The following is a 25,006-nucleotide window of genomic DNA, read 5'->3' as shown; positions in this document are numbered from 1 at the left end:
TGGTAACTCCAGCTCTATCAACCACCACCACCACTGTGGCTTCTAATACGGCATTTAAAACTGCAGGTGCTACAGCAACCACCAAAACTGCTGCTCCTACAATGACTACAACTGCAGCACCTACAAGTACAACCACAATTGTGCTTCCTAACTCGACAGCTGCAACTTTTACCTCAACTTCTATGGCTTCAGTGACATCAACAACTAGGTAAGCAAAATCATTTAGTATAATTATTTTATGCAATTCAATTAACACTTTGTCAATCAAGGAATCTTTGAAGCGAAGAACCATGTATATCCGTGCTTGTGTCGTTAACTACTGATATTTTCATAAAACATTTAAAATGTCAGCCTTTCTTTGGAAAAGCTCTTTGAGCACCTCATTTGGTAGAAAGGCATAATATAAATCCAATCTGTTATTGTTAGTGTGCTTGCTGAAGGCAAGACCACTAGATTTTTTCCATACTTCTTCTAATTATTTGATTCATTTAGCCCGCTTTAGCACTTAAACACTTCAAGCTATGAACACGGAACCAACTTAGATTACTTGAGAAAATATTTTTTCGCATTAATACCTTTAGACGTACAACAATATTTAAAACAGCTCCCAATGCATTTCAACACCAAACCAACATTGATATTTTCAGACTAACCCAAATTAGATTGCTTTTATTCAGCTTTTTTATACTATTTATACTTGTTGAACTATAACCATTTTAAAATTGCATAAAAGCTCCATAGGCTTTAATGAGAAATATTTGGAAATATTTGGTTACGCCTCTTCTCTTGAACTATTTATGCTACAAAGACCAAACCAACGTTGAAATGTACAGACTGAACCATCTTAGATTGCTTGTCAAAAGCTTCACATTTTCTAAAACTTTTATAAACTGTAATGATATAATTTGCATAGATTGCCGTAACACTTTATGGATTCAATGCCAATCATGGGAACACAGTGGTAAACATTTAAAATGCTGCTGCTTCTTAACCATTTTAGCTAAAAACTTTTAAAACAACTTTAACATTTTCAAAACGTTATAAACTATACTAATTCAAACAAGTATAAACTAGCATATAATAACCTACCAACAATAATAGTAACTATTGAACCATTCAAGCTAGAGACACAAACCAACGTTGACATGTTCAGGCTATCCTATCCAATCTATAAATTTTTCCATCTACCTACTTTTCCCAACTATAACCAGTCACTTCCATTACTACTGCAGTGACTACCACTACTATAACTTATTTCACAACCATAAATACTTTAAGACAAGCTAGCAAGAACACACATTTTCTTTAGGAAATTGACTTTTTGTTTATTATTATTTTCTCTTAGATTTGGCACAGTGATGTTTTTTGTTAGACTGATGTTCCAGCTCAACACACCAGTCCCCACTAAGGATGATGTCCTTGGTGCCGTCGACAAGCAACTGTATCTTCAATTCAACAATCAGACGAACACTCAAACCACCTTCCAGAATGGAACTTATATCAGTGAGTTTAATAAATTAGGCTTATATCATGAAGACATTTATTTCCACTCTATAATTTTTTTTTATAGGTAAACGTTCAACTGCTTCCGCTATGTAAATACTTCTTGAATGTTTTCTAATGTTGAAACTCCTAAATTGTAGCAGTTCATGTTGTCTGTTGCTATAGTGACCATTGTTTTGTGTGCTCACAGAACTTACAGATACTTCATTTGCCGTCGATCTTGGTTTCAAAATAACCAATGTAACCATGGAGTCGCAAAGCAATAGCCTCACTTTCACCAATGAGACCTACAGCCAGATAGAGGATTCAATTAACAGCCTAGTAAGATACCTCTATACATAAGATACATCCATGGTCATGTTCAGGTCATGATAGTAATTGACAACTTGGTGTTTTGTCCCCTTTTAGCTCCATGATATTCTTTGTAAACCAGACGGCAAACAGTTTGACTTTCCCAAACCCAACTTCACGTAAGTACAACGTCATGTCCGTGAACCAACCCAGCTTTCTCAACTGCACTCTTTAGAATGTCTGCAGATGTCATACAGCTGCTGTTTGTACAGCTAAACAGGATGGAGGGAATATGTTCAACTCTCACACAAAACCAATTTTTACGTCCACAGTACTGTTGGCACTCAAATCAGGGCAGACGTGATGTATGTATACAATAAGGAAGACATCAACCTCCCTAGTGCTTTTCTAGAGGAAGTCTTAAAAGTCTCAGGTATGCTGCTTTTGTTGCTATTTCTGTTTGTTATTACGGTGAGTTATCAAACACCATGTCAAATATGCGTAATATTCAATCTCGAAAAAACACTTTCACATCTATGGTACTGTATATGACATATTACAAGTCTATAATCCCCCCTAAAATGTATTTTCATTTATATTCTAGGTCTCCTGCCAACCACTGTTGCCCCAACAACCACCACCACCACTGTGGCTTCTACTACGGCAATTAAAACTGCAGGTCCTAAAACAACAACCACAATTGCTGCTCCTACAATGACTACAACTGCAGCATCTACAAGTACAACCACAATTGTACTTCCTACCTTGACAACGACAACTGCAACTTTTACCTCAACTTCTATGGCTTCAGTGACAGCCACAACTAGGTAAGCAAGATAATTTAGTAGAATTATTTTATGCAATTCAATTAACACTTTGTCAATCAATGAACCTTTGAAGCGAAGAACCATGTATATCTGTGTTTGTGTCGTTAAATACTGATATTTTCAAAAAGCATTCAAATTGTCAGCCTTTCTTTAGAAAATGTATTTGAGTACCTCAGTTGGTAGAAAGGCGCTATATAAATCCAATCTATTTTTATTAATGTGCTTGCTGAAGGCAAGACCACTAGATTTATTACATACTTCTTCTAATTATTTGATTCATTTAGCCCGTTTTAGCACCTAAACGCTTCAAGCTATGAAAACGGAACCAACTTAGATTACTTGAGAAAATATTTTTTTGCATTAATACCTTTAGTCGTACAACAATATTGAAATCAGCTCCCAATGCATTTCAACACCAAACCAACATTGATATTTTCTGACTGACCCAACTTAGATTGCTTTTATTCAGCTTTTTTATACTATTTATACTTGTTGAACTATAACCATTTAAAAGTTGCATAAAAGCTCCATAGGCTTTAATGAGAAATATTTGGTTACGCCACTTCTCTTGAACTATTTATGCTACAAAGACCAAAGCAACGTTGAAATGTACAGACTGACCCATCTTAGATTGCTTGTCAAAAGCTTCACATTTTCTAAAACTTTTATAAACTGTAATGATAAATTTGCATAAATTGCCGTAACACTTTATGGATTCAATGCCAATCATGGGAATACAGTGGTAAACATTTAAAATGCTGCTGCTTCTTAACCATTTTAGCTACAAACTTTTAAAACAACTTTAATATTTTCAAAACGTTATAAACTATACTAATTCAAACAAGTATAAACTAACATATAATAACCTACCAACAATAATAATAACTCTTGAACCATTCAAGCTAGAGACACAAACCAACGTTGACATGTTCTGGCTATCCTATCCAATCTATCCATTTTTCCATCTGCCTACTTTCCCAACTATAACCATTCACTTCCATTACTACTGCAGTGACTACCACTACTATAACTTATTTCACAACCATAAATACTTTAAGACAAGCTAGCAAGAACACACATTTTCTTTAGGAAATTGACTTTTTCTTTATTATTATTTTCTCTTAGATTTGGCACAGTGATGTTTTTTGTTAGACTGATGTTCCAGCTCAACACACCAGTCCCCACTAAGGATGATGTCCTTGGTGTCGTCGACAAGCAACTGTATCTTCAATTCAACAATCAGACGAACACTCAAACCACCTTCCAGAATGGAACTTATATCAGTGAGTTTAATAAATTAGGCTTATATCATGAAGACATTTATTTCCACTCTATAATATTTTTTTATAGGTAAACGTTCAACTGCTTCCGCTATGTAAATACTTCTTGAATGTTTTCTAATGTTGAAACTCCTAAATTGTAGCAGTTCATGTTGTCTGTTGCTATAGTGACCATTGTTTTGTGTGCTCACAGAACTTACAGATACTTCATTTGCCGTCGATCTTGGTTTCAAAATAACCAATGTAACCATGGAGTCGCCAAGCAATAGCCTCACTTTCACCAATGAGACCTACAGCCAGATTGAGGATTCAATTAACAGCCTAGTAAGATACCTCTATACATAAGATACATCCATGGTCATGTTCAGGTCATGATAGTAATTGACAACTTGGTGTTTTGTCCCCTTTTAGCTCCATGATATTCTTTGTAAACCAGACGGCAAACAGTTTGACTTTCCCAAGCCCAACTTCACGTAAGTACAACGTCATGTCCGTGAACCAACCCAGCTTTCTCAACTGCACTCTTTAGAATGTCTGCAGATGTCATACAGCTGCTGTTTGTACAGCTAAACAGGATGGAGGGAATATGTTCAACTCTCACACAAAACCAATTTTTACGTCCACAGTACTGTTGGCACTCAAATCAGGGCAGACGTGATGTATGTATACAATAAGGAAGACATCAACCTCCCTAGTGCTTTTCTAGAGGAAGTCTTAAAAGTCTCAGGTATGCTGCTTTTGTTGCTATTTCTGTTTGTTATTACGGTGAGTTATCAAACACCATGTCAAATATGCGTAATACTCAATCTCGAAAAAACACTTTCACATCTATGGTACTGTATATGACATATTACAAGTCTATAATCCCCCCTAAAATGTATTTTCATTTATATTCTAGGTCTCCTGCCAACCACTGTTGCCCCAACAACCACCACCACCACTGTGGCTTCTACTACGGCAATTAAAACTGCAGGTCCTACAACAACAACCACAATTGCTGCACCTACAATGACTACAACGGCAGCATCTACAAGTACAACCACAATTGTACTTCCTACCTTGACAACGACAACTGCAACTTTTACCTCAACTTCTATGGCTTCAGTGACAGCAACATCTAGGTAAGCAAGATAATTTAGTATAATTATTTTATGCAATTCAATTAACACTTTGTCAATCAAGGAACCTTTGAAGTGAAGAACCATGTATATCCGTGTTTGTGTCGTTAAATACTGATATTTTCATAAAGCATTCAAAATGTCAGCCTTTCTTTAGAAAATGTATTTGAGTACCTCAGTTGGTAGAAAGGCGCTATATAAATCCAATCTATTTTTATTAATGTGCTTGCTGAAGGCAAGACCACTAGATTTATTACATACTTATTCTAATTATTTGATTCATTTAGCCTTTTTTAGCACCTAAACGCTTCAAGCTATGAACACGGAACCAACTTAGATTACTTGAGAAAATATTTTTTTGCATTAATACCTTTAGACGTACAACAATATTTAAATCAGCTCCCAATGCATTTCAACACCAAACCAACATTGATATTTTCAGACTGACCCAACTTAGATTGCTTTTATTCAGCTTTTTTATACTATTTATACTTGTTGAACTATAACCATTTTAAAGTTGCATAAAAGCTCCATAGGTTTTAATGAGAAATATTTGGTTACGCCACTTGTCTTGAACTATTTATGCTACAAAGACCAAACCAACGTTGAAATGTACAGACTGACCCATCTTGGATTGCTCGTCAAAAGCTTCACATTTTCTAAAACCTTTATAAACAATAATAATGAATTTGCATAAATTACCGTAACACTTTATGGATTCAGTGCCAATCATGGGAAGACAGTGGTAAACATTTTAAATGCTGCTGCTCCTTAACCATTTTAGCTACAAACTTTTAAAACAACTTTAACATTTTCAAAATGTTATAAACTATACTAATTCAAACAAGTATAAACTAGCATATAATAACCTACCAACAATAATAGTAACTATTGAACCATTCAAGCTAGAGACACAAACCAACGTTGACATGTTCTGGCTATCCTATCCAATCTATCAATTTTTACATCTGCATACTTTTCCCAACTATAACCAGTCACTTCCATTACTACTGCAGTGACTACCTCTACTATAACTTATTTCACAACCATAAATACTTTAAGACAAGGTAGCAAGAACACACATTTTCTTTAGGAAATTGACTTTTTCTTTATTATTATTTTCTCTTAGATTTGGCACAGTGATGTTTTTTGTTAGACTGATGTTCCAGCTCAACACACCAGTCCCCACTAAGGATGATGTCCTTGGTGTCGTCGACAAGCAACTGTATCTTCAATTCAACAATCAGACGAACACTCAAACCACCTTCCAGAATGGAACTTATATCAGTGAGTTTAATAAATTAGGCTTATATCATGAAGACATTTATTTCCACTCTATATATATTTTTTTATAGGTAAACGTTCAACTGCTTCCGCTATGTAAATACTTCTTGAATGTTTTCTAATGTTGAAACTCCTAAATTGTAGCAGTTCATGTTGTCTGTTGCTATAGTGACCATTGTTTTGTGTGCTCACAGAACTTACAGATACTTCATTTGCCGTCGATCTTGGTTTCAAAATAACCAATGTAACCATGGAGTCGCCAAGCAATAGCCTCACTTTCACCAATGAGACCTACAGCCAGATTGAGGATTCAATTAACAGCCTAGTAAGATACCTCTATACATAAGATACATCCATGGTCATGTTCAGGTCATGATAGTAATTGACAACTTGGTGTTTTGTCCCCTTTTAGCTCCATGATATTCTTTGTAAACCAGACGGCAAACAGTTTGACTTTCCCAAACCCAACTTCACGTAAGTACAACGTCATGTCCGTGAACCAACCCAGCTTTCTCAACTGCACTCTTTAGAATGTCTGCAGATGTCATACAGCTGCTGTTTGTACAGCTAAACAGGATGGAGGGAATATGTTCAACTCTCACACAAAACCAATTTTTACGTCCACAGTACTGTTGGCACTCAAATCAGGGCAGACGTGATGTATGTATACAAAAAGGAAGACATCAACCTCCCTAGTGCTTTTCTAGAGGAAGTCTTAAAAGTCTCAGGTATGCTGCTTTTGTTGCTATTTCTGTTTGTTATTACGGTGAGTTATCAAACACCATGTCAAATATGCGTAATACTCAATCTCGAAAAAACACTTTCACATCTATGGTACTGTAAATGACATATTACAAGTCTATAATCCCCCCTAAAATGTATTTTCATTTATATTCTAGGTCTCCTGCCAACCACTGTTGCCCCAACAACCACCACCACCACTGTGGCTTCTACTACGGCAATTAAAACTGCAGGTCCTACAACAACAACCACAATTGCTGCTCCTACAATGACTACAACTTCAGCATCTACAAGTACAACCACAATTGTACTTCCTACCTTGACAACGACAACTGCAACTTTTACCTCAACTTCTATGGCTTCAGTGACAGCAACATCTAGGTAAGCAAGATAATTTAGTATAATTATTTTATGCAATTCAATTAACACTTTGTCAATCAAGGAACCTTTGAAGTGAAGAACCATGTATATCCGTTTTTTTGTCGTTAAATACTAATATTTTCATAAAGCATTCAAAATGTCAGCCTTTCTTTAGAAAATGTATTTGAGTACCTCAGTTGGTAGAAAGGCGCTATATAAATCCAATCTATTTTTATTAATGTGCTTGCTGAAGGCAAGACCACTAGATTTATTACATACTTTTTCTAATTATTTGATTCATTTAGCCCGTTTTAGCTTCTAAACGCTTCAAGCTATGAACACGGAACCAACTGAGATTACTTGAGAAAATATTTTTTTGAATTAATATCTTTAGACGTACAACAATATTGAAATCAGCTCCCAATGCATTTCAACACCAAACCAACATTAATATTTTCAGACTAACCCAACTTAGATTGCTTTTATTCAGCATTTTTATGCTATTTATACTTGTTGAACTATAACCATTTTAAAGTTGCATAAAAGCTCCATAGGCTGTAATGAGACATATTAGGTTACGCCTCTTCTCTTGAACTATTTATGCTACAAAGACCAAACCAACGTTGAAATGTACATACTGACCCATCTTAGATTGCTTTTCAAAAGCTTCACATTTTCTAAAACTGTAATGATATAATTTGCATAGATTGCCGTAACACTTTATGGATTCAATGCCAATCATGGGAATACAATGGTAAACATTTAAAATGCTGTTGCTCCTTAACAATTTTAGCTACAAACTTTTAAAACAACTTTAACACTTTCAAAATGTTATAAGCTATACTAATTCAAACAAGTATAAACTAGCATATAATAACCTACCAACAATAATAATAACTCTTGAACCATTCAAGCTAGAGACACAAACCAACGTTGACATGTTCTGGCTATCCTATCCAATCTATAAATTTTTCCATCTACCTACTTTTCCCAACTATAACCAGTCACTTCCATTACTACTGCAGTGACTACCACTACTATAACTTATTTCACAACCATAAATACTTTAAGACAAGCTAGCAAGAACACACATTTTCTTTAGGAAATTGACTTTTTTATTTATTATTATTTTCTCTTAGATTTGGCACAGTGATGTTTTTTGTTAGACTGATGTTCCAGCTCAACACACCAGTCCCCACTAAGGATGATGTCCTTGGTGTCGTCGACACGCAACTGTATCTTCAATTCAACAATCAGACGAACACTCAAACCACCTTCCAGAATGGAACTTATATCAGTGAGTTTAATAAATTAGGCTTATATCATGAAGACATTTATTTCCACTCAATATTTTTTTTATATAGGTAAACGTTCAACTGCTTCCGCTATGTAAATACTTCTTGAATGTTTTCTAATGTTGAAACTCCTAAATTGTAGCAGTTCATGTTGTCTGTTGCTATAGTGACCATTGTTTTGTGTGCTCACAGAACTTACAGATACTTCATTTGCCGTCGATCTTGGTTTCAAAATAACCAATGTAACCATGGAGTCGCCAAGCAATAGCCTCACTTTCACCAATGAGACCTACAGCCAGATAGAGGATTCAATTAACAGCCTAGTAAGATACCTCTATACATAAGATACATCCATGGTCATGTTCAGGTCATGATAGTAATTGACAACTTGGTGTTTTGTCCCCTTTTAGCTCCATGATATTCTTTGTAAACCAGACGGCAAACAGTTTGACTTTCCCAAACCCAACTTCACGTAAGTACAACGTCATGTCCGTGAACCAACCCAGCTTTCTCAACTGCACTCTTTAGAATGTCGGCAGATGTCATAAAGCTGCTGTTTGTACAGCTAAACAGGATGGAGGGAACATGTTCAACTCTCACACAAAACCAATTTTTACGTCCACAGTACTGTTGGCACTCAAATCAGGGCAGACGTGATGTATGTATACAAAAAGGAAGACATCAACCTCCCTAGTGCTTTTCTAGATGAAGTCTTAAAAGTCTCAGGTATGCTGCTTTTGTTGCTATTTCTGTTTGTTATTACGGTGAGTTATCAAACACCATGTCAAATATGCGTAATATTCAATCTCGAAAAAACACTTTCACATCTATGGTACTGTATATGCATTATTACAAGTCTATAATCCCCCCTAAAATGTATTTTCATTTATATTCTAGGTCTCCTGCCAACCACTGTTGCCCCAACAACCACCACCACCACTGTGGCTTCTACTACGGCAATTAAAACTGCAGGTCCTACATCAAAAACCACAACTGCTGCTCCTACAATGACTACAACTGCAGCTTCTACAAGTACAACCACAATTGTACTTCCTACCTTGACAACGACAACTGCAACTTTTACCTCAACTTCTATGGCTTCAGTGACATCAACAACTAGGTAAGCAAGATAATTTAGTATAATTATTTTATGCAATTCAATTAACACTTTGTCAATTAAGGAACCTTTGAAGCGAAGAACCATGTATATCCGTGTTTGTGTCGTTAAATACTGATATTTTCATAAAGCATTCAAAATGTCAGCCTTTCTTTAGAAAATGTATTTGAGTACCTCAGTTGGTAGAAAGGCGCTATATAAATCCAATCTATTTTTATTAGTGTGTTTGCTGAAGGCAAGACCACTAGATTTATTACATACTTTTTCTAATTATTTGATTCATTTAGCCTTTTTTAGCACCTAAACGCTTCAAGCTATGAACACGGAACCAACTTAGATTACTTGAGAAAATATTTTTTTGCATTAATACCTTTAGACGTACAACAATATTTAAATCAGCTCCCAATGCATTTCAACACCAAACCAACATTGATATTTTCAGACTGACCCAACTTAGATTGCTTTTATTCAGCTTTTTTATACTATTTATACTTGTTGAACTATAACCATTTTAAAGTTGCATAAAAGCTCCATAGGTTTTAATGAGAAATATTTGGTTACGCCACTTGTCTTGAACTATTTATGCTACAAAGACCAAACCAACATTGAAATGTACAGACTGACCCATCTTAGATTGCTTGTCAAAAGCTTCACATTTTCTAAAACCTTTATAAACTGTAATGATATAATTTGCATAAATTACCGTAACACTTTATGGATTCAATGCCAATCATGGGAACACAGTGGTAAACATTTAAAATGCTGCTGCTCCTTAACCATTTTAGCTACAAACTTTTAAAACAACTTTAACATTTTCAAAACGTTATAAACTATACTAATTCAAACAAGTATAAACTAGCATATAATAACCTACCAACAATAATAGTAACTCTTGAACCATTCAAGCTAGAGACACAAACCAACGTTGACATGTTCTGGCTATCCTATCCAATCTATCAATTTTTTTATCTACCTACTTTTCCCAACTATAACCAGTCACTTCCATTACTACAGCAGTGACTACCACTACTATAACTTATTTCACAAACATAAATACCTTAAGACAAGCTAGCAAGAACACACATTTTCTTTAGGAAATTTACTTCTCTATTTATTATTATTTTCTCTTAGATTTGGAACAGTGGTGGTTTTTGTTAGACTGATGTTCCAGCTCAACACACCAGTCCCCACTGAGGATGATGTCCTTGGTGCCTTCAACAAGCAACTGTATCATCAATTCAACAATCAGACAAACACTCAAACCACCTTCCAGAATGGAACTTATATCAGTGAGTTCAACAAATTAGGCTTATATCATAAATACATTTATTTCCACTCTACAAAATGTTTTATAGATAAAAACATTAAACTGCTTCCGCTATGTAAATACTTCTTGAATGTTTTTTAATTTTGAAACTCCTAAATTGTAGCAATTCATTTTGTCTGTTGCTATAGTTACAATTATTTGTGTGCTCACAGAACTTACAGATACTTCATTTGCCATCGATCTTGGTTTCAAAATAACCAATGTAACCATGGAGTCGCGAAGTAACAGAATCACATTCACCAGTGAGACCTACAGCCAGATACAGGATTCAATTAACATTCTAGTAAGATACTTTTATACATAAGATACATCCATGGTCATCTTCAGGTCATGATAGTAATTGACAACTTGGTGTTTTCTCCCCTTTTAGCTCCGTGCTATTCTTTGTAAACCAGACAGCAAACAGTTTGACTTTCCCAAGCCCGACTTCACGTAAGTACAACGTCATGTCCGTGAACCAACCCAGCTTTCTCAACTCACTCTTTGGAATGTCTGCAGATGTCATACAGCTGCTGTTTGTACAGCTAAACAGGATGGAGGGAACATGTTCAACTCTCACACAAAACCAATTTTTACGTCCACAGTACTGTTGGCACTCAAATCAGGGCAGACGTGATGTATTTATACAAAGAGGGAGAAATCAACCTCCCTAGTGCTATTCTAGAGGAAGTCTTAAAAGTCTCAGGTATGCTGCTTTTGTTGCTATTTCTGTTTTTTATTACAATGAGTTATCAAACACCATATAAAATATGTGTAATACTCAATCTCAAAAAAACACGTTCACATCTGTGGTACTGTATATGACATATTACACGTTTATAATCACTCTTAAATGTATTTTCATTTATATTCTAGGTCTCCTGACAACCACTGTTGCCCCAACAACTACCAGCACCACACCACTGCCTACCGTTTTGCTGACCACTCCTTTCAATACCACAAGTGGTGGAGGTTTTCCTGGCTGGGCTCTGGCCATTATCATCCCTTGTGGCATCGCTATCATTCTGGTACCACTGTGGATCCTGCTTTGTGTACGTATAGGCTTGTGTTCACTTGTGTACTCTGAAAATACTCTACAAAGTATATTATCAAATAAGCTGTTCAATCTCTGCAATGATATTGATTTAACATGTGAATCATACTTCCCCATCTTTGTTTTGTAGTGCATGCTGTGTGGCTGCTGTGCAGCTGTAAGGAGACGCTGTCACAGACGTAGATCTTACAATGTACAGTACACCACCAGAAACGGCCTCTTCTGAGGTGACAACACTAACATCTGTGGGCAACTGTCATCACAAGAACAGCCAATCATCTATATCTGCTAATCACGGGACTTTAATGCATGGAAAATCACTTGTGACTACACACCATTGCATCTGAGAAGATCAAGTGAGGACTTCCATATATTTTTATCATAAAAAGAAAATTGATAATAGGCCACATGTTTTTTGTGCAATGTACTACTTTTTATATAATGCATCTGGTTGTTAATCAACGTTACAGCTGAGCTGAACAAAGTATGTTTATATATTTATTAACTATGTCATGTGTGGTTTCAAGCTGTGCTGTCCACTGACTAAAACGGTTATCACTTATTTATTTAATGTATAATAAGCTTCATTACAATAATATTTATTGTTGTTTTGTTATTTCCTCTCTTGATTAACTATGAACTAATTTATTTTAAAATCTGCAATACAGTACTTGTTACTTCATCTTACAGTTTGACAACTGAATGGGTTTGACTGCATGGTGATTACAGACAACACATCTACACATCAAAAGTAGTCGAAATTGTCCGACCTGGCACCTTAAAGATCTATGCAAACCTTATTAAAGACCCAGTGCAGTCAAAAATGTGATGTTCCTGTGTTTTGTATACAGTTCCTTCACAGTGTTACAACCTGAATTTGAAATGGATTCTATTTAGATTTTGTGACACTGGCCTACACATAATACCCGATAATGTCAAAGTGGTATTATGTTTTTAGAATTTTTTACAAATTATAAAAAAAAAGTAAATAAGTATTCAACCCCTTTGTTATGGCAAGCTTAAATAAGTTCACATAACAAGTCACATAATAAGTTGCATGGACTCTGTGTGCAACAATAGTATTTTGGAATGACTACCTCATCTCTGTACCCCACACATACAATTATCTGTAAAGTCCCTCAGTCGAGCAGTGCATTTCAAACACAGATTCAACCACAAAGATCAGGGAAGTTTTCCAATGCCTCGCAAAGAAGGGCACCTATTGGTAGATTTTTTTTTTTTTTTTAAAGCAGACATTGAATAGCCCTTTGAGCATGGTTAAGTTATCAATTACACTTTATATGGTGTATCAATGCTGCACCCAGTCATTACAAAGATACGGGCATCCTTCCTAACTCAGTTGCCAGAGAGGAAGAAAACCGCTTAGGAATTTCACCATGAGGCCAATGGTGACTTTAAAACAGTTACAAAGTTTAATGGCTGTGATAGGAGAAAACATAGGATGGACCAACAACATTGTACTTACTCCACAATACTAACTGAACTTGTGATGAGGTGGTGTTGAAGGAGTCAGGCACAGGAGGCAAAATCACAGAATAACAGGCTTTAATCCGCAAAAATACAGGGTTACACACTCCAGGGCACAAAACAGGTGCACTGGAAAATACAAGGCACATAGGAAAATACTGCAGTCGAACAAAATACACGAGATCCACCGCGCTTCACTAACCTTCACAGTAAACAATCACCCACAAGGACAAGGGGGCAGAGGGAACACTTATACACGGACTAATTAGGGGATTAGAACCAGGTGTGTGTGATAACGAGACAAGACAATTGTGGTGATGATTGTGGTGATGATGTTGTCAGAAGGCCAACGCTGAACTTCTGACAACACACGACGCGCTGGAGATGAACGTGGGCAGCGTCCCACGTCTCCTCCGCGCGCCGAAACCAGTCATCCACCGCAGGAGCCTCGGTCTGGCTCTGGTCCCACGGTGCCAGAACCGGTTGGTAACCTAAAACACATTGGAATGGTGTTAGGTTAGTAGAGGAGTGGCGGAGAGAGTTCTAGGCATATTCTGCCCATGGCAAGAACACCGACCCCTGCATTGATTCAATCACTGAAGGAATGAGGGGGAGAGGATGACTAAATCTTATCGTCTCCCTGTTCAGTGGTCGATAATCAATGCAGGGGCGCAGCCCTCCGTCGTTCTTCTTCACAAAGAAGAAACTTGAGGAGGCGGGTGAAGTGGAGGGACGTATATACCCCTGGCGCAGGGACTCGGTGACATATGTTTCCATAGCCACTGTTTCAGCCTGTGACAGGGGGTATATATGACTCTTGGGAGGTACAGCGTCTACCCGGAGGTTTATCGCGCAAACCCCCGCCCGATGAGGTGGTAATTTAGTCCCCTGCGTTTTAGAGAACGCTTGCGCCAGATCGAGGTATTCAGGGGGAATGCGCACGGTGGAGGTACTGTCTGGACTTTCCACCGTGGTTGCACCAACGGAAACATCTAGCCACCTACCCTGACACTCTCGTGAGAGCCCTCTGCGGCCATGAGAAGGTGGGGTTGTGGAGTGCTAGCCACAGGATACCTAATACCACAGGAAAAGCAGGAGATTCAATAATCGAAAAAATAACCTGCTCACAATGATATATGTTCTGAACTTTGTCATGTATTTCTATGTTTTATGTGGACCCCAGGAAGAGTAGCTTCTGAATGTGCAGTAGCTAATGGGGATCCTTATAAACTAAACCAAGAAGACTGTGAATGTTCCTGAGTGGCCGAGTTACAGTTTTGACTTAAATCTGCTTGAAAATCCATGGCAAGACCTGAAAATGGTTGTCTAGCAATTATCAACTACACATTTGACAGAGCTTGAAGAATTTTGAAAAGAATCATGGGCAAATGTTGCACAATCCAGGTGTGGAAAGCTCTTAGATTTACCCAAGACTCACAGCTGTATTCACTGCTGCCAAAGGTGATTCTAATGTATTGACTCAGTGGGTTGAATACTTATGTAATCAAGATATATTAGTGTTTTATTTTTCATATTTTATTTTACAAATGTTAGAATTTTTCTTCCACTTTTACCATATAGAGTAGATATTTGACAAGAAATGTAAATTAAATCCATTTTAATCCCAACATGTAACACAACAAAATGTGGAAAAGTCAAGGGGTGTTAATAGTTTCTGAAGGCACTGTATATTTCAACACTATGAGGTTGATATGCAAAAAAAACGATATCTCTAGCTTAAATTGACATATTTTGATGGCCATTATTTTGTAATGTAACTTATATTGACGCACTGACTCTATGGTTAACTATTTAGCAGTCTTATAGCTTGGGGGTAGAAGCTGTTCAGGGTCCGGTTGGTTCCAGACTTTGTGCATCGGTACCGCTTGCCATCAGGTAGAAAAGAAAATAGTCTATGACTTGGGTGGCTGGAATCTTTGACCATTTTTAGGGCCTTCCGCTGTTCTGACACCGCATTTTATAGAGGTCCTGGATGGATGGGAGCTCGGCCCCAGTGATGTACTGGGCCGTACCCACTACGCTTTGTAGCGCCTTGTTGTCGGATGCCAAGCAGGTGCCATACCAAGCGGTGATGCAGCCAGTCAAAATGCTCTCAATGGTGCAGCTGTAGAACCTTTTGAGGATCTGAGGGCATATGCCAAATCTTTTCAGCCTTTTGAGGCGGAAGAGGCATTGCTGTGCCATCTTCACGACTGTATTGGTGTGTGTGGACCATGTTAATTCTTTAGTGATATGGACACTGAGTAACTTGAAGCTCTCGACCTGCTCCACTACAGCCCTGTCGATGTGGATGGGGGCATGCTCGGCCCTCCGTTTCCTGTAGTCCACGATCAGCACCTTTGTCTTGCTGAAGTTGAGGGAGAGGTTGTTGTCCTGGCACCACACTGCCAAATCACTGACCTCCTCTTTATAGGCAGTCTCATTGTCTTCAGTGATCAGGTACTACTTGCTAAAAAATATACAAAAAGGACCGAGGTAAGAATCTCTTTAAAGCTTTAAAGTAAAAAAAAACTGTGGCTCTGCCACTTGGTAAATAGCTGAAAGATGAGGGAAATGTAACCCCTCTCATAGACATTTCGTCTAGTGCAAGGACTGACAGTCCAAAGACGAAAATGATAGTTTTAACTGGTTTAAGCTATCCATTATTTACAAACAATGGAGTAAAACAGGGTTCATTTGATTGAGTGTAATGAAGACAATAGTGAGTATTGCATAATTTTTATAACAATTGATGCAAAACTATATCATAATATATATATATATATATATATATATATTGTGATGTCACGAGAGGCTGTGTCCTGGAGGGACGTTACATCCCCCTGAGGTGGCTGCAAACCCAGACAGCTATGGCTCCATCTGCTGGTATGGTCGGGAACTCCACCCCTCTATGGCCAATCTTCCCACGCAGCTGAAACAAATGAGGAGCTGATGAGCTGAAGGTTTGGGAAGGGAAGAGACACACTGAGGGAGTGTGTGGGGGGTGAAGAGACAGTCTCCAACCTGGGCTCTCTGGAGGACAAGAGTGCTGCACGTCCACTTCCATGAGGAATATAAGGATTTGGAGATACTTACCTTTGGGAAATACTCACCTTTGGATATATGCACCTGTGGAAATACGTGTGGGACATTTGGAAGGACGTTTTGCTGGGTTGGCCACTAGCTGCAACGTGGAATACAGTAAGACTGGGGAAAAGTTATTTGAGCAAAGGAAAGTTATGATTTTGGATGTGGAAGAGACATCCCTGAACTGTTAACCCTTAAGAGCCACCAGAGAACAGAATTGTGTTATACTTTCGTTAGTTGCCCAAGACCTTTAATAAAATCCTTGTTTTGGTTGAACCTGGTCTCCTTGCACTACTTGAGCAATCCCGCTGAAAGCTGTGTAGCCTCTCGTGACATCACAGATGGTGGAGAATACGGGCACGCTCAAGCGTTAATAGTGCATGTCAGAGGAGGATACCGAAGGTTTGATCACCCAGTTTTCCAAGTTGGCCGTAGGCTCCCCGCCGACTGAAATGGAGGACATATTGAAAGCCCTGGTTGCTGGCCAGCAAGCCCAGATGCAAGCAAACGTGGCTCTCTTGGAGGAGCAAAAGAAAGCCAACCTTCTGAAGGCAGAGGAATTGCAGTTGCAGAGACAGAGGGTGGTCCAAAATACCCGCCCAATAAAGGCAAGTGACTTTATATCTAAGATGGGAGCTACCGATGACATTGAGGCATACCTGCATGCATTTGAGGCCACGGCCACTAGGGAAGCCTGGCCCAAGCAACAGTGGGTTGGTCTGTTAGCCCCCCTTTCTAACCGGGGGAATCGCTGAATGCTGTCCGGGACCTGGGCCCTGACCAGGTTACTGACTATGATGCCCTGAAGTCTGAGATCCTCAGCAGATATGGACTCACAAAGTTTGGTATGGCCCAGCGCTTTCACAGCTGGACCTTCCAACCAGACCAACCTCCTCGGGCGCAGATGCATGAACTTGTCCGAATCGCAAGGAAATGGCTGGATCCGCAGAGGAATACAGCAGCGGCGGTGGTGGAGGCCGTTGTGGTGGATCGTTACCTCACGCGCCCTGCCTTATGAGGCAAAACGGGTCATCAGTCAACAGGCCTTGACCACGGCTGATCTGACCGTGGAAGCTGTGGAAAAGTACCAGGCCACAGCGGAGATGCTGAATGCTTCCCGAAAAGACCCCAGGAGTGCGGCCCCACCACAAATGGGAAGAACCCGTCCAAAGGACCCCAAGGTCTCGAACCCAGCCACGTCAGGACTTATCCCGGCCCAGGGGGAGCCAGAAACCAGGCGGGTCCAAGAAGAGTACACCAGGAGGGGGGAAACTCGACAGTGTTACCGGTGTGGGGAGATGGGACATATCTCCTGGCAGTGTGGGAAACCAGCCGATGAACCTATGCCCACTGCGGAGTCCTCCAGCTCAGCACCCACACACCGTTTTGCCTCGCTCTTGGGAGTCGTAGATGGCGGCCCAGATCGACCCCCCCACCTGCCCGGTAACTGTGAATCACCATGATGTGGAGGCCTTACTGGATTCTGGTAGCCGGGCCACCCTGGTGCGTAAGGATTTGGTGGGCCCAACGTGTCTGACCCCGGGGAAAGTCCTCCCAGTTTCCTGTGTCCATGGGGACACCAGAGAATACCCCATTACTGAACTTACAATGACCAGCACACGGGGAACCATACACACGACGGCGGGGGTGGTTGATTCCCTCCCCGTCCCTGTCCTAATTGGACGAGACTGCCCAGCCTTTTACCCACTCTGGAGAGAGTCTCAGGAGAGGATAACCCGAGTACCTCGGAAACGGAGAGGCAAGACTCATCCTGGGAAGGCTCCGGTGCAATCCTCCGAATTACTCACTCCCGCCCGGGCTCTGATAGGGATGGCAGGTGCCCAGACCGACACAGAGACGGAGCTACAGAATCTGGACAAAGAACTGTCTGGTCTGAAGGGGACCGCTGAGAGGTATCGTTTGTTAAAGCAACAGTTAGACATGAAGACAGAAGAGTTAGATATCCTCCAGGCTAAACTCCAACAGAGCTCCTTCCATAAGCAACAGGAGGAGCTGGAGAGGCTGCGCAGGACCATCGAGGAGTGTGAGGAGACCCTGCGCAGTAGTAAGGAGGTCCAGAAGAAGGCAGAGGAGAAGTACAAGGTGTTGGAGAACAAGATGAAGAATGCGGAGGCAGAGAGAGAGAAGGAACTGAAAGCTGCTCAACAGAAGCTAAACTCTGCTAAAACCAAGGCTGATGCGTTCAGTAAGAAACTCAAGGAGAGACAACAGGAGGCTGAGTCCCTGGTCCTAGAGGTGGAGGAGTTGAAGAGAGAGCAGGCTGGCAAGCACCACGGCAATGCGGACGCCCTCTCCCGGCGTGATGCCTTCTTCGCTGCCTTTACCCCGACGAGGACATCGGTCCCGAGGAGGGGGATGTGTGATGTCACGAGAGGCTGTGTCCTGGAGGGACGTTACATCCCCCTGAGGTGGCTGCAAACCCAGACAGCTATGGCTCCATCTGCTGGTATGGTCGGGAACTCCACCCCTCTATGGCCAATCTTCCCACGCAGCTGAAACAAATGAGGAGCTGATGAGCTGAAGGTTTGGGAAGGGAAGAGACACACTGAGGGAGTGTGTGGGGGGTGAAGAGACAGTCTCCAACCTGGGCTCTCTGGAGGACAAGAGTGCTGCACGTCCACTTCCATGAGGAATATAAGGATTTGGAGATACTTACCTTTGGGAAATACTCACCTTTGGATATATGCACCTGTGGAAATACGTGTGGGACATTTGGAAGGACGTTTTGCTGGGTTGGCCACTAGCTGCAACGTGGAATACAGTAAGACTGGGGAAAAGTTATTTGAGCAAAGGAAAGTTATGATTTTGGATGTGGAAGAGACATCCCTGAACTGTTAACCCTTAAGAGCCACCAGAGAACAGAATTGTGTTATACTTTCGTTAGTTGCCCAAGACCTTTAATAAAATCCTTGTTTTGGTTGAACCTGGTCTCCTTGCACTACTTGAGCAATCCCGCTGAAAGCTGTGTAGCCTCTCGTGACATCACAATATATATATATATATATATATAAAATCATAGCATTGCAACCTCATCATCCTTTGAAGACGAGGAGGCATGTCATTCAGATTTTTTTGAGAGATTGAAATAAGGGGTTTCTGGTCCGTTTCTAGATTCACCTTTGGTAAGCCATAAATGTAACAGTGAAACTTCTCACAACTAACGACCAACCCTAGGCACTCCTTTTCTATTTGAGCATAACGCTTCTCAGCATCAGTCAAAGAATGGGCCGCATAAGCCACAAGCTTCCACATACCTTGATGCTCCTGAAGCAGCACTGCTCCAATGCCTTCTTTTGGAGGCGTCCGTGGACACCTTAGTAGGCCTGTCAGGTTTGAAAAAGGTTAGCACATGTTATTTTCATCGTTCCACTCTCTTTCATGTTCTCTGTTCCATGATAACTTTGTCTTGTCCTGAAGGAGTGTCCTTAAGTTCACTGTTTTAGCTGAGAGGTTTGGTACAAACATCCCCAAATAATTGACCATACCCAAAACACTCTGAATGCCTTTCCTATCTGTGGGATTTGCCAACTCCCTCACTGCTTTGACCTTGGCATGATCAGGCTGCACACTCTCTGAGGACAGTTTATCCCTCAAAAATGTGATTTCCTTAACACAGAACTGACATTTAGCCTGATTTAGCTTCAAACCATGCTTCTGAACCCTCTGCAGTCTTTTCCAGCCGCTCATTGTGTTCTTGCATAGTGGACCCCAAGATCATCCAAATTCCCTCTAACCCCTCAAAAACACTTTCCATGGCCTTGTGAAAGAGCTCAGGGGCAGAACTTATGACAAAAGGTAACCTCTTAAAGGAATATCTTCCAAAAGGAGTATTGACTGTACACAGTTTGGTGCTGGCTGCATCCAACCTCACCTGCCAGAATCCATTTGAAGCATCCTATCTCCTCCCTCTTAGGAATCTGAAAATGCTCCCTTTTGATACATTTATTAAGGTCGTTGGGGTCCATACAGACTCTCAGATCTCCATTCCTTTTCCGCACACACACACCATGGAATTGACCCAGTTTGTTGGCTCCTCTGTTTTCACGAGCACATTGAGTTTCCCCATTATTCCCAACTCCTTCTTTAGATCCTTCCATAGTGGCACTAGAACTCTGCGTGGTGCATGAATCACTGGCTTGGCATTCTCTGTGAGAGTAATAGAGTGAATGAGAGGCAATGCCACGAATCCTGTGAACACATCAGAATATCTTTGAGCAATCTCCTCACCATTTTGATTACTTGTCACCCGTTGAACACTGTGCAGCCAGTCAAAGTCAATAATGGTGTGCACTCGCTTAACCAGTCCCAACGACTCACATGCTGTATCCCCCAAAAGAGAATCATGCCCCTCTGGTACAATCAAAACATAAGTGTGTGGCTTCTTGTTTTCCCCTTTACAGTTAGCTGACACAAACCTTTAGCCTCAATTGCCTGGCCATTGTACGCTTTGAGAGCCACAGCCTTTTGCATGATGGCTGGCTTGTGCTTTAGCTCATGAAAATCCCTCATATTGATCAGGTTGGCTTTAGCCCCTGTATCCAGCTTTAAGGTCAACATTGTACCATTGACCACGAGTGGTACAACCCAATGGTCACTAGCTCCAGTATGGACCTGTGATGGTTCTTGCCCATCCTCCATGCAATCCACAGTACCCACAAACAAATCACTTTGTTCATTCTCCTCCATTTCAATGGTGTGAACATTCTGTCTCCCATACTTGTCCTTTGCAAAACACATTTTTACCCTTGCACTTGTAGCAACATTTTCCAAAAGCAGGGCACTTCCTGGCCTGGTGCATGGTGCCACTCCTATTACACTCATATTGGTTGTGACTCCTTGGGTCAAAGTCATATTGCTTGTGTCTCCTTTGCTCATAGCGCCACCTTGTGTCTTTGTCTACAAAATTCACTGCTGTATTTTCCACCTCCATAGCAGTGTTTGCTGGTGTGGAACTAAAAGTTTTAATATGCAATTGTGCCAGGCCATTCGCCTGACATATTTTTACTGCAGTGTCCAAATGTAACTCATTTTCCCGCAGACATTTTTCTCTAACTCTGGAGTCATTTATACCAAACACAATCTGATCTCGAAGCATAAAGGAGGTTAGGTCTATAAAATTACACGTCTGTGCTTTTAATTTCAAATCTGTAAGAAAGACGCCAAACTTTTCACCTTGCAGTTTTATACGACAACGAAACACACAACGTTCATATGTCTCGTTCTTCTTAGGTAAACAATATATATCAAACTGACCCAGTACCTCCGCAAACTCGTCTTCATCCTCCTCATTTGGAAACGTGAAGGTATTGAATATATCGATTGCCTGTGGTCCCGCTACAGTAAGTGTTAGGCCTACTGCTGCTAGGTAGCTCTCTCTCTGCTCTCCCCCTCCCCTCTGTCTGTCCTTGATTGCAGGAGTGAAGTCTGGTGTGCGGGAGTCAGGGTTCCAGCTGCAGCTCATTCACCATAATCACCTCAGCCTTTAAGACCCGGTCAAACTTTCCACTCATCGTCAGATCATAGTCAAGACAACCATGTTAGTCTCGCTGCCGACTCAACCTGTCTGTTTTCGCTCTTGTGTTTTTTGGACTGTTTATTTACTTTTTCTCCTGTGCCACAGATATTTGGAACCTGACTCCTGCCTCCGCTTCACTCCTGCCACCACCATCCTGCTCTCCACTATCGGGCCTCTCCTTTGGACTCACCACGGACACTAGGACATTACGGTACCACACCTGCCCTGACCTGGATCTGTACCCTCCCTGTAACCTGGACTTGCTCTTCCCCATTTATTGGAAACCTGGACTATTGAACATTATAATAAACCTGTTAAAACTTCTCTGGCTTGGTGTACTTGTCTGCATTTGGGTTCTATCCAGTTAAATCATAACAGTATGATCTGACCAACATGAACCCAGCAGACAGTAGCTCGGATACCACCCCAGAGTGCACTCAAATTTGGACTGCCATAGCCAATCAGGGCATTCTACTTGGCCAACATGATACCCTGTTTAAGACGATTGCTGAGGACAGTCAGGTGCTGCTTAATCAGGTTCAATTACTCACCAATCAAGTGTCTGCCCTTACTACCCCTTCAGCCCAGATCAGAGAGCCTTTTGTTCCTGCTCCAGAGCGCTATGACGGGAACATGGGAACCTGTGGCGATTTTTTTGACTCAATGCTCGTTAGTGTTTGAACAACAGCCCCTCACCTACGCCTCAGAAAGAGCCCGTATTGCCTACCTTATCAACTCTACTAGCGGTTCCGCTCGTGCCTGGGGATCCGCGGTCTGGGAGAGTCAGTCGGACATTTGCAACGCTTACGTGGCCTTCACCACGGAGATGAGGAAGGTTTTTGACCACCCCGCACGAGGCAAGGAGGCTGCGAAACGGTTGTTTTCTCTTCGGCAGGGGGCTCGTAGTGTGGCGGAGATGGCAGTGGAGTTTCGGACTTTAGCAGCAGTGAGTGGTTGGAATGACGAGGCATTACAAGGAGTGTTCATCAATGCTTTGTCTGAGACTTTAAAAGATGAATTGGTGTCATATGATGAATCGCCTACGCTGGATAATCTTATTTCACTCACTATCAGGTTGGATAATCGGATTCGGGAGCGCCGCCGGGAGAGGAGTGTTAGTTCCAAGCAACCTGTCTGTCATCAACAAACTCCTCCCTGCATCGTCCCTACGGAGAGAGCCGTGTCTTCCCGAGTCGATACGAGGAGCACTGAACCCGAAGCCATGGAGGTGGGTCGTGCACGGTTGTCCTCAGAGGAGCGTGCACGTCGTATTCAGGCTCGGGTCTGCCTGTATTGTGGAGAAGCTGGTCATTTCGTTCCTTCCTGCCCAGTTCGTCCGGGAAAAGGGCCGGCTCATCATTTATGGGAGAAGTTTTGGTGAGCCGAGCAGCGGATTCTTCCTCTTCTCCCCGCATTCTGCTCCAGGCATCCCTCCAGTGGCAGTCCCAGAATTTCTCTGTTAGTGCGCTGATTGACTCTGGTGCCGACGAAAGCTTTTTGGATAGAGAGTGGGCTCAACAAATGGATTTGGAGACTGTTCCTATGGACTGTCCGCTGCAGGCTAAGGGTCTAAATGGACAATTGTTGACCCGCATTACCCATCAGACTGTTCCTGTTTGTCTTAGAGTGTCGGGAAATCATCAGGAGAACATTCAATTCCATATTATCGACTGCCCACAGACTCCCCTGGTCCTTGGTATCCCCTGGCTCATAAAACACAATCCACACATTGATTGGGTGACAGGTAGCATTGTTTCATGGAGCACATTTTGTCATGTGAATTGTTTGTGTTCTGCTCAGACTCCTGCCAGTACTGTGCCTCAACCTCCACTGGAGTCCATGGATCTTTCTGCTGTTCCTGACGTGTATCATGACCTGGCATCCGTTTTCTGCAAACACAGAGCTACTTCTCTTCCTCCTCACCGGCCTTACGACTGCGCCATTGACCTCCAGCCAGGAGCCCCGCTCCCCAGCAGTCGCCTGTACAATCTCTCCCGGCCGGAGACGGAGGCTATGGAGAACTACATTCGGGACTCCTTGGCGGCAGGTATTATGCGTCCTTCCTCGTCACCTGTAGGAGCGGGATTCTTTTTTGTTGCTAAGAAGGATAAGACCCTCAGACCCTGTATTGATTACCGTGGACTTAACAACATCACCATTAAGAACAAGTATTCTCTGCCTTTGATTAATTCTGCTTTTCCCCTCCTTCATGGTGCTACCATCTTTACGAAACTGGATCTACGAAATGCGTATCACCTGGTGCGCATTCGTAAGGGTGATGAATGGAAGACTGCCTTCAACACACCCTTGGGACATTTTGAGTATCGGGTTATGCCTTTTGGGTTGTCTAATGCCCCTGCTGTTTTTCAGGCACTAGTCAATGATGTCCTTCGGGACATGTTGAATCGGTTTGTTTTTGTCTATCTGGATGATATCTTGATTTTCTCAGAGTCCTCCCAGGAACATGAACTGCATGTGCGCCAGGTGTTGCAAAGGTTGTTGGAGAACAAACTGTTTGTGAAGATGGAGAAATGTGAATTTCATGTGTCTGAGACCTCTTTTTTGGGTTACATCATAGCTCAGGGGGAGCTGCGGATGGACCCAGCTAAGATCTCTGCTGTCACGGACTGGCCAGCTCCCTCTACCCGCAAACAACTTCAACGATTCCTGGGGTTTGCGAACTTCTATAGGAGGTTCATCAAGGACTACAGCCGCATTG

At 41.2% G+C, this 25,006-nt stretch overlaps 1 protein-coding gene and 2 long non-coding RNA genes across 3 annotated transcripts; all 3 read left to right on the top strand.

The window, feature by feature from the left end:
- Positions 1 to 6,560: 6,560 nt before the first annotated feature.
- LOC123492913 lies at positions 6,561 to 7,301 on the top strand. The gene is made up of 4 exons (XR_006661920.1): positions 6,561 to 6,628; positions 6,716 to 6,777; positions 6,931 to 7,031; positions 7,203 to 7,301. It is a non-coding gene; the product is annotated as an uncharacterized LOC123492913 (long non-coding RNA).
- A 1,260-nt stretch (positions 7,302 to 8,561) lies between these two features.
- Positions 8,562 to 12,770, top strand: LOC121585404. Its single transcript, XM_045226608.1, has 6 exons — positions 8,562 to 8,701; positions 8,892 to 9,022; positions 11,514 to 11,575; positions 11,728 to 11,828; positions 11,999 to 12,174; positions 12,307 to 12,770. The coding sequence occupies exons 1-6, from the start codon at positions 8,575 to 8,577 to the stop codon at positions 12,400 to 12,402; spliced, it is 693 nt and encodes a 230-aa protein (XP_045082543.1). The 5' UTR covers positions 8,562 to 8,574; the 3' UTR covers positions 12,403 to 12,770.
- LOC123492914 lies at positions 9,766 to 11,382 on the top strand. The gene is made up of 3 exons (XR_006661921.1): positions 9,766 to 9,819; positions 10,948 to 11,105; positions 11,296 to 11,382. It is a non-coding gene; the product is annotated as an uncharacterized LOC123492914 (long non-coding RNA).
- Positions 12,771 to 25,006: the final 12,236 nt, after the last annotated feature.

Source organism: Coregonus clupeaformis, chromosome 17 (genome assembly GCF_020615455.1).
Source record: "Coregonus clupeaformis isolate EN_2021a chromosome 17, ASM2061545v1, whole genome shotgun sequence".
In the NCBI taxonomy this organism is placed as follows: domain Eukaryota; kingdom Metazoa; phylum Chordata; class Actinopteri; order Salmoniformes; family Salmonidae; genus Coregonus; species Coregonus clupeaformis.
The sequence above is the reverse complement of the archived record's forward strand: the minus strand, read 5'-3'. Positions and strand labels throughout refer to the sequence as shown.

Coding starts and splice junctions, on each gene's coding strand:
- LOC121585404 (XM_045226608.1), top strand. CDS start 8,575: ATGTTCCAGCTCAACACACCAGTCCCCACTAAGGATGATGTCCTTGGT. Junction 11,576..11,727: donor TTTCCCAAGCCCGACTTCAC/GTAAGTACAACG, acceptor TTACGTCCACAG/TACTGTTGGCACTCAAATCA. Junction 11,829..11,998: donor GGAAGTCTTAAAAGTCTCAG/GTATGCTGCTTT, acceptor TTTATATTCTAG/GTCTCCTGACAACCACTGTT.